The following is a 10,622-nucleotide window of genomic DNA, read 5'->3' as shown; positions in this document are numbered from 1 at the left end:
AAAATTGACATTAAACGAGTTTTTACGTCGCAAAACAGAACGTTACTTTGGAAACGTCAAAAATGCGCTTTGTGACATTTTTGTTAGACACTGTTTTACATATGTATATATAACCCATTTGTAAAGCCAAAGAAAAAATGAAATGATAAAACCATAGAGGAGGATGAATACATTTTAAAGTATATGAAGAAATCGGCTCAACACCATTTGCCTTTTTGAAAAAAATCGTTCAAATTTCACATGGTGTACGCGTGAATAATTAAAATGTACAAATTTTAGATGTTTTGACATTTTGGTTAGACACAGACCAAATGCTGCGCTTAGATACATGTTCAACCAAGTACCATTATTTTTAGAATATACTATCTGCAGTATATATACACGTAAAATTCAAAATTTCATAGTTATTAGTTCACTCAAAGCTAACGAAAAAAGCTTTTGATAAGGACTGGGTAGCACGCAACGAGTAGAAAACGTCGGGAAAATGACAACGTGACATCACGACATACGTGCGTATTTATCTACGATTAGACAATAAACCCATTATTTTTTAGAATAAACATGATGTCCTTTAAGCCTGAATATACTTTGGTAAAAATACAATTCGTACAACCGTAAGCAAGAAAGTAGCCAATGGCCAACGTCGAAATAAAATAATTGAAATATTTGAAATACGGACAAAGATGCTTTTAATAAAAAGACTGATTGAACATTTTATATATATATTTTCATTGGGATTATGTAATAAATTGTCAATATAGTTAATAAAAGTCCCGATTAAAAAAAAGCTGTTCGTATAACTTTAAAAAAATGTCTAACATTTTGTCTTCTAATTGCCTTCTTTCCATTTTTACATCAAAGGGGAGATATTTGTGATATTGTAATACGCTTTGATCTTATCATTACGTCATGAAAAATATTACATCGTCTGCAGCACAAACTGCTCTTTCCCAAAAAGTTTGCTTCATCAAAATATGTCAAGAAACAACTTAGATATATTGGTGAAATGGGAAGCAAGCATTTCTTAATGTTACCCGTCCACATATGAAAATGGACGTTCTTGTGATCGAATAATGCTTGCCCACCTCAAATAACGGCATCTTTCAAAGATTTATGATTGTAATCCTAAAACAACAACCATTTTCCAACATTTTCATATCTATAAAGCCTTTTATAACTCCACATTCTAATAGCAATATTTCGGTTTTCGTAACAAGCCCCGGTTCAATCGAATGTGACACCAACAACGTACGCAACGTCGAAGCATAAAACAAGCCTCCTGTATAAAACCATTAAGTTAGAAAGTTCTTTCAATAAGGTAAAAATCTAATAAGTCTCCACCCTTCCTTCCTGTTATATTTTTAACCCGTTCAAACTAGGTAATTTTTTAAAAGTCGATGTTGAGTTGCGGGAATAATTTTCTTTCTATAGAAGACGCGTACGAAGAAATGTGCTACTTATAGATAATGATATGTTATTTTTACTTTACACCGATGCATATTGGTATAAATACGTTGTACAACTTATACATTATCTGTTATTCAGGGCAGTTCGTTCGTTTGTAAGGTAAGAAGACAATGTTGTTTATAATCAGACTTTCCGTCAAAGTGGCAAGCTAATGTTTTACATCACTTTGATTTCTTTATAACTGAGTTGTCGAAAATAAAAACAACATGTAAACAATAATTTATCATACGTTGCAAATGTCTATATATAGACAATAAAGTGCACTGACTTTATGTAAGAGTCTATATACGGATGAGGCGTAGAAGCACGGGAAAATGAGTGTCTCCGCCGATATTTTTTATCGCTTCGAGCCGAATTCGTTCATCAAAGTTTCCGTAAAGTTTGCATTTTATATATATATATATATATCAATACTTGCAGCAAAATTTAAAAGACAAATAACCTAATAAGCCAGAAAAACAATTTTTAATTCGAAACGGGCGACATGTTGGCAACATAAAAAAAGTGTAAAGATGGAACCAAAGACCTGGGTCATTTTTCCGCAGGATTCTGAACTTAAGTAGGGTCAATTTCAAAAAGTGTTCAAATGTAATAGTTTAAAGCTTATAACATGTACAATACATGTACATATAATATGTAGTAGTTGTAGCCCAACTTACTTGACAGTCGTAATCTGCATTCGTTATTTAAGAAAAGGTATTTAAATGGAAACTTACCAAAGCATATGTTCATGTCTTATATTAACATTTATTATCCCGGTGTTTCGCAATCATTTAGATATAATCGATTCATGACATATACATGCCTGATAATCGCATAAACTTATGGGAATTAACGAAATATCGAGAAAGTTAGCCCTATCAAGTTTTTTTTCGGTCACTGATCGACAAATGGTCAATGCGTTTTAAATGCTGTAAAAGAAAGGTAGCAGTATCATTCTATTTGAGCAACCAAAAAGCATTGACAGAATATGAATTGACGATATACGGTCAAAGATAGTATAAAACTTTAGCTCCGCTTACTCTCCTCCTATCCTTGCTTGAACTCGTCACACTGGATAAAAAACCTTTGATTCACTTGAGGGAGGTTTAGCACTGTAAAACCTAGATTTAACCTACCATTTTGTTTGAAATGCCTGTACCAAGTCAGAACCATTGCGCTACCAGCTGCTCCGGTGGTGGACTTGACTTGATTGTGGATCTAATTAGTGTTCGGAAATTATTTTGTTACCCTGATTTGCATGACAGAAGCATCTATCCGGACTTTGTCCGCCCCAAATGGTTGAAATTTTTACCATTATCTTTTTTCTTATATTAGCTTTTCTTCGCTCCGCGCAAAAATTCTTGTAAGAGTTGGTGTTCTTTATTTCTAGTGATATCTATCTAAAATTTTTAACGCCATCTGGTGGATGGAAATACTTTTTTTTCACATAACAGTATAATTCCAGCAAAAAATTCAAGAGAAATTCTCCATTCTGCATCCGAGCATAGACTTGTAATTAAAGAAATTTACAAGTAACTGAAATCTCACATTATCACGCACCGGGAAACGAGATCTCATAATTATTTAATCTACTATGACAATTTGACTTTAAATGATCACAATTAAAAAGTAGTGCAAATATCGATATAAATTTAGTTTCCTATTCTACGATATGTTAGCTTTATGTTCATACAATATTTTTCTTTCTATTAAAACAAACAAAAAAGGAGTTTTGAACACAAGTTACCTACCCACCGATTTTTACGAAAATGGAAATAATTGAAAATTAGATTCATTATTTTCACATTAACCTCTCACAACTTTTTTTGTTTTTAAAGATAATTGACTAAAATATTCAGTTTCTCATTTTCACGTCTCCTGGGCCTATGCTTCAATTTATTTCAGATCATTTTTTTGAAAGGGGAAAAAGTAGTTTGATAAAAAAAAAAAAAAGGTGGAAGGATCAGGGAATCTTGTTCTCCGCTGCGTGATAATGTAACGTTTAACTGGTTAATTAACAAGTTTCTTATCTTATTTTTATTGCAGCGGAAATAACTTAAGAAAGTGGTCCCAATATAAAATCTCTTTTTACAGGAATAAATGTTCGTATATATGAATTTCGGGTAGGCAAATCTAACATTTTACAAGTGACTTGGTTTCAAATTCAGAACTGATGTTTGAGAAAGACACCATAACATCGGAAAATCATGCAATTTAAAAACATTTCAAATGCTGATGTTTTGCAATCTAAATTAAAGTTTAATGCCTTTACACCCTCAACTTAAACATCCTCTGGATTTGTGCTTACATAATGGGTCTACAAAAGATAAAAAAATGCAATGTGCTAATTGAAGAATTTTATCATATTTATTATTTATAAACACCAAATTGAGAATAACAAGGAAAAACATTCAAATAATAAGACAGTGTCCTCCTTATTTATACAATTGTTAAAAAATATAAGATATCTGGTGTCTATGCATGCCTCAACCAACTTGATAGTATCAATTCATTACAATGTTTATGAAGTTCCTTTGTTTTTTCTCATGATTTTTGTTTTTTGTTTTTTGTTTTTATTTGGGTTGTTTTTTTTTTTTTCAGAGCAGAAAGACATTACGCTAAGAGATATCAGCATGGTAAGTTTAACCTTGGCTGACGATATCTGTATATATTCTATATCTTGATAAAAATATACATTTGTTGTAAATGCATTATACATGTAAGTGTTTTTTTTTAATTTCTTATTTTGCATACTCTATATCACACCTCTAGACCTATATCGCACCTCTAGACCTATGTCACACCTCTAGACCTATATCACAACTCTAGACCTGTTCCGCACCTCTAAACCTATATCGCACTTCTAGACCTATATCACACCTCTGGACCTATATCACACATGTAGACCTATATCACAACTGTAGACCTGTATTGCACCTCTAGACCTATATCGCACCCCTTAAAGTATACAGTATATGATATAATGAACACGACAAGTCAAAATCGGTGGCCCTTGGGGTAATGTAAGGGGTCTCGGGTTAACACTGCACATGATACAGATTATGGCATGTCATATTTAGTAAATAGCCGTTTAATACCTGTTTTTGAAAGCGTCCACGGTTGTTGAAAACCTCCTGTTGTTTGATTTCATTTTAATTATCAACAATTGTCCACCACAATATCTGGGTCTGCGCCTGCGATACTACAAATAAATAACTGATGTAAGAAAAAAGAACAATAAAAAAAGTATGTTTTTTTTCTATGAAACAGGTGAAGCATGTCAAAAATCCACCGATCTGACAGTATAATTTCACTAAAGGATGCTTTCTCTATTTGAAAAGACCATTATTCGAACTCTACATCATTGGATTTACTCAGAAATTATTCAGTAGAATGTTAGAATGAGGATTTGACAGAGTTATCTGCCTTGAGATGTTCATTTTCAGTGCATTTCAAGGACATGGCAGGGATGTCATTAGAAGCCGGCAGCCGGCAAAAATCGCCGGCTACTCTTTCAAACGTCGCCGGCTACTTTCGTACCCCACAAAAATTATTAAAGATTGCACTTGAATGACGCATCGGTGTGACTTTAATGCATTGTTCGGTTGCTAAAATAAATAGTCCGCGTTTTTTCCCTGTTTCTAAATATAGACTTTCTTATTTTTACCGAACTAAAAATACTTCGTTTCCGGTCAGCAAAAAGCAACATGTCGGGCCGTAAAAGGTCAAAGCCTGTGACACAGGGACAATCATCTATCTGTAGTTTTTTGTCACCAGGGCCAGCTAAGGCCAACAAGACAGACAGTGACAATGGTAGATATAAATTAACAATCATATTATCGATGATATTTAATATCTTATTTTAATTCGATAAAATACTAGCAAGGTCATTGGGTATGACAAGTGCCATTTTTGTCAAAACAAAATTTTCAACAAGATTGGATCGATTGATGGTTCAAGCGTGTAATGAGAGAAAAGATTGGTATGGGAGTGGTTAATTATGCTAGTTAGCATACAGTTATTTTGATTGACAAAATAAAAATGACTCTTGTGTCTTTATATGGGCCAAATTTAGATGACCCTAACTTTTTTCAACATGTTATATCTTTAGTTGAAGATTTCGAAAATGAATATTATGTGATTTGTGGAGATTTTAATCTTGTGTTAGATCCAGTCATTGATTATTGTAATTATGTCAATATAAATAATCCTAATGCTAGAAATACTATTTTAGAAATTATAGAAGAAAGAAATTTAATTGATCCATTCAGGGAGCTTTATCCAAGTTTACAGAGGTACACATGGAGGAAAAGGACCCCTTTTAAACAGGCACTATTGGATTTCTTTCTATTTACAGATAATATGTTAAATAATTTGAAAAATTGTAATGTTGAACCTAGTTATAGATCAGATCATTCCATGATTGTTTTACATTTAGAATTCAACCCTTTTGTTAGGGGAAAAGGACTATGGAAATTTAACAATTCTTTGTTGTACGATCAGGATATATGTGAACACTATAAAAGAAAAAATTGATGAAATTAAAAAACAATATGCAGTACTTGTATATAATTTTGATAATTTTGACAGTATAAGTAATTCTGAAATTCAATTTACAATAGATAGTCAGTTTTTTTAGAAATCTTACTGGTTGAATTAAGAGGAAAAACTATTTCTTATTCAAGTTATAAAAAGAAGGAAAATGAAAAAAAGGAACAGCAGTTGAAAAATGATATTGTACAATTAGAAACTAATTTGGACGAAAATTCTTTAATTAATTTGGAGAATAAGAAGCAGGAACTAGAATCTTTAAGAAAAAAATAAAATAAAAGATAAAATCATTAGATCAAGAGCTAAATGGATTGAGGAGGGCGAAAAGCCTACAAATTATTTCTGTGGTCTAGAATCCAGAAATTTTACAAGTAAAATTATACCCAAGGTAGAAAGAGATGATGGTAGTGTAGTAACAAATCAATTTGAAATACTAAATGAAGTTAAATTATTTTACGAAAATCTGTATAGACAAAGAGATATAAATGCTGAGGTCAACGTTCAAAATTTAAAAAATGATTTAAGAAATAATCACTATAATGTTTTAACTGATGAGGAACAGAATATATTAGAAGGTGAAATTACTTTACTAGAAGCTGGAGTAGCGATAAAAAATATGAAAAATAATAAAACACCAGGGTCAGATGGTTTCTCTTCTGAATTTTTAAAAAATTTTTGGAAAGACTTGCAAGTTTTTGTAGTTAAATCTTTAAATCCTGCTTTTACTATAGGCCAACTTTCTATAACTCAAAAACAAGGCATAATAACATGTTTGCCAAAAGGAAATAAACCACGCCACTTTTTTAAAAAACTGGCGTCCAATTTCTTTATTAAACACAATTTATAAAATAGGTTCTGCTGCAATTGCAAATAGATTAAAAAAAGTTTTGGATAAAATTATTGACTTAGATCAAACTGGTTTTATAAGTGGGAGATACATTGGAGAAAACTTGAGACTTATATACGATATTATGAAATATACAGAAGAACATGAAATTCCAGGGCTTTTGTTATTAATAGATTTTGAGAAGGCCTTTGATTCTATTTCCTGGGATTTTTTACAGACTGTTATGAAATTTTTCAATTTTGGGGACAGTATCATAAATTGGGTCAAAGTATTTTATTGTAATATTAAGTCAGCAGTAATACAGGGGGGACACTTATCAGATTTTTTTAATATAGAGTGTTAAAAGGTGATTATGATGTATAATTGTGTAATGTATTGTATGTATATTGTATGTTGAAAATTTTGGAAAAAAAATAAAAAATTATAAAAAAATTATGCTAGTTAGCAAAACAATTCAGAAAAAAAAAAAAATTAAAAGCTCAAATTATTTATAATTAGTTTGTGTTTTTAGATACTTGTCATCAAGAAAATTTAAAGGAAAAAATGGAATGAATGTGCATGTGACAAAGACATTTATTTGAAGAAAGAAACAAAGCAAAAACTTAGCAATTTTGTTAGGGTCTAAAGCAAAAACTTAGCAATTTTGTTAGGGTCTATGCAATGGGGAACTTTCCAATAATAAACAATTTGTTCAAAATTTTTAAAAAATATCACATTTTTTAGGCTTAACTAACAGAAACTTGTATAAAAATTGTAATCTTATTGTCCTGTACAATGGCCCAGGAGAGCCCTAGAATGCAGGATATTGCACCATTTACCCCGGACCCCCTGCCGTAATGGGCGGGTTCGCCGCCTACTTTATCTAATTAGCCAGCTACTTAAAAACTTAGTGACATCACTGCATGGTAACTCGAAATAGCAAAGAATTATGGAAAGTCATTTTTCGTACCATGTTTCACCCACTGCCTAATATTTACAAAACCTGCAGACATTTAATGGCCGTATTTTCGACCACAAAATATGAAAATATTATATTTTTGAAAGTCTTACTATAAATGGATAAAAATAGTTACTTATTGTGTAATATGTATGCAGAGGTATATGCACATTTGGAATTTCAGATGTGTCAGTTTGGTCAATATATGTTATTATATTTTAATAATTCACTTATTTTATCTAACTGTAGGCAGATGTTCAACCAAATCAAGTTGTACAGAGTGGAACTGAAGGACAAACCCCTACGACAAAGGATGAAACCGCTATGGGAAGATTGAAGGAGTCTCTTCACAAAGTAAAGGCAAGTACGACAAACCAAATTGTGGGAGTTGAAAAGTTATATTAGAAATTAAATACCTGTAAATGTTGTACTATTGGTGGGTTTGTACTGTTTCCCCTACATTAGTAAATATTGTACTTTGGGTGAGTTTTCAACTGTGTCCGGTAAATATTGTATTATTGGCGGGTTTTGTACTCTGTCTGGAAAATATTGTCCTATTGGTGGGTTTTGTACTGTGTCCGGTACATTACTAAATATTGTACTATTGGTGGGTTTTGTACTGTGTCCGGTAAATATTGTACTATTGGTGGATTTTGTACTGTGTCCGGTACATAGGTAAATATTCTACTGTTGGTTGGTTTTGTACTGTGTCCGGTACATAGGTAAATTTTGTACTATTGGTGGGTTTTGTACTGTGACTGGTACATAAGTAAAGAAAATGAACATTTTGTTGTATACATGTAAGTTTAAAAACACTAAAAACATGTTTGTCATGTGTTTCCTATGTCATTAGGACAATATGAAAAAAGTAAGAAAAACATATGTTAAGGACTAACAAATTTATTAATGAAATGTAAAGAATTAAGGACCTATGCTACATATATTACATGTCTTTTTATAGGCCTAATTAAGTAAAATAATGGTTGTCATAGCATTTTGAAAGTTTTTTTTACGAGATGTTAAATGCACAAAATCTCTTATCCATATATTGGTCCATACATTCCAATATGTTGTCAAAGATGTGAAACCATATGTTGCTTCTTGTGTACGAAATACATTTATCAGTAGTGAATAAAATAGGAGGACATAATTTATCCACATACACAAACAAAACGTCCGATTAACATTTAAAAAAAAACGTACAATCGTTTTCAAAAATCAGAAAATTTCATTGTATTAACATTGTGTAACTCCAAAATTGATTCCATAACATGGGAAAATCACAAGCATTAATCTTTGTCATAAAACTATCAATAACAAGCCTTTGAATATATTTAGGTTTCTAAGTATGATGCTGATGAACTACAAAGAAAGTTAGAAGGGGAGTTATTTGATAAATGGTCAGAAGGATGTGAAGTAATGAGTGCTAAACAGATTCCATTCGATACCTTAAAAGAATATTTGGATCACCTACAGGATGCTTACGAAGGTAGATACATATACAAAGTGAGAAAGTGAATGTTGCGTTTGGATGACATCAGATTTTCTTTTTTTCATTATTGTTGAAATGTTTAAGTGATCCTATGTTACCACACAGTGTCTTCCGTCATTCATTAATATTTCACAGAATTTAAAAGAATAATCAATTTAAAGAATTCCTATTTTTTTTAAAGAACTATCAACATAATAAGAGTTAGTAGACATTTAATTAAGATATATTTGAGTATGAGCTAGTCCTAATTATATAACAACAAATTCCTTTAAAAAGGGGTTTATTCCTGTCCACATATACTTTTTAGATTTTATATATTTTGTGATGATATTTGCCTGGTGCATGATTTGTCATGATGATAACGTTAACGTCGTTTAACAAAAATAAAATAAATAAACCACTTGATACCTGCTATCGGTAGGCATATCGACCATTTACATGTACGTTAACATATTGTATTCAGTAATATGATTTCTCATGTAAAAGAAAAATTGACAGTTACCATTTTCTCTGCAAATAAACATTTTTTTTTCATTTTTTAAATCATTACTCTCCATTAGTAACAGAAATCAGAAAAAAAACTGTTATGAAAGTGTACACAAAAAATAAAGTAAATGGTACAATAAAATAACACTTTACTTCAAAAGTAGTACCAGGGTTATGTCTTTTAATTTTGTCTTTCAGTGCAAAATCAACTATTCTATTCGAAATTATGTACTATCATTATTTTGAAATCATTCTAGGTATCGATGATGGTATTCGAAAGAAACTGGACGGTGTTCTCTTTGCTACTACAACATGGGAACACAGACTGATTGAATGGAAGTTTAACAAGGGAGACGACTCTGGAGCTAGGTACGGGTTGATAGCTTTTGGAAGATCTCCAGATCAGAAGTTTGTAGATTGTATGTACGTTATGTACAAAATGGACTTCAAAGTGGCTCCACAGAGGATCGTGACACAAAAACAGCACAGTTGGTTCTGGGGACTCATTAAATATAACACTGAAAAGGTTGAAATCGTCGATCGCGCTCTCGGTGCAAACTCTATTCAGACGATGCAGAATTTTTTCCGTATAAAGGCACTGGAAGGATTTTATAAAGAAGGTCTCATTGAATCTATTAATTATGTGAATTCTTTAGAAGACATACCAGATTTAAATGCTACGTAAACATTTATAGCTTTTCCACATATTGAGGTGAACTTCAGAGGAGATGAATTAATATCTTCAGTAGTGTTTTAATTTTAAAAATTAAATTTTTATATCTGTACGCAAATACTATAATTTCAGTGCCCGGTTTCATAAAGATCTAAACTTGAGATTTTTTCAATTTTACTTGACATTG

General features: G+C 31.5%; 1 protein-coding gene across 2 annotated transcripts; it reads left to right on the top strand.

Moving 5' to 3' along the window:
- The first annotated feature begins 1,430 nt into the window (after positions 1-1,430).
- LOC148603736 (uncharacterized) lies at positions 1,431-10,547 on the top strand. 2 transcript variants are annotated; one of them, XM_088553860.1, is made up of 7 exons: positions 1,431-1,566; positions 4,051-4,085; positions 5,146-5,262; positions 5,684-5,778; positions 8,034-8,144; positions 9,123-9,273; positions 10,020-10,547. In XM_088553860.1, the coding sequence occupies exons 1-7, from the start codon at positions 1,472-1,474 to the stop codon at positions 10,445-10,447; spliced, it is 1,032 nt and encodes a 343-aa protein (XP_088409986.1). In that variant the 5' UTR covers positions 1,431-1,471; the 3' UTR covers positions 10,448-10,547. The 2 variants fall into 2 exon arrangements, with proteins under 2 accessions (XP_088409986.1, XP_088409988.1); XM_088553862.1 differs by having other exon boundaries at positions 1,542-1,566; positions 4,720-5,262.
- The last annotated feature ends 75 nt before the right edge of the window (positions 10,548-10,622 follow it).

Source organism: Perna viridis, chromosome 11 (genome assembly GCF_037379345.1).
Source record: "Perna viridis isolate PV_CMFRI_1.1 ecotype Kerala chromosome 11, ASM3737934v1, whole genome shotgun sequence".
In the NCBI taxonomy this organism is placed as follows: Eukaryota; Metazoa; Mollusca; class Bivalvia; order Mytilida; family Mytilidae; genus Perna; species Perna viridis.
Note: the sequence above shows the minus strand (reverse complement) of the source record. Positions and strands in the feature narration are given on the sequence as shown.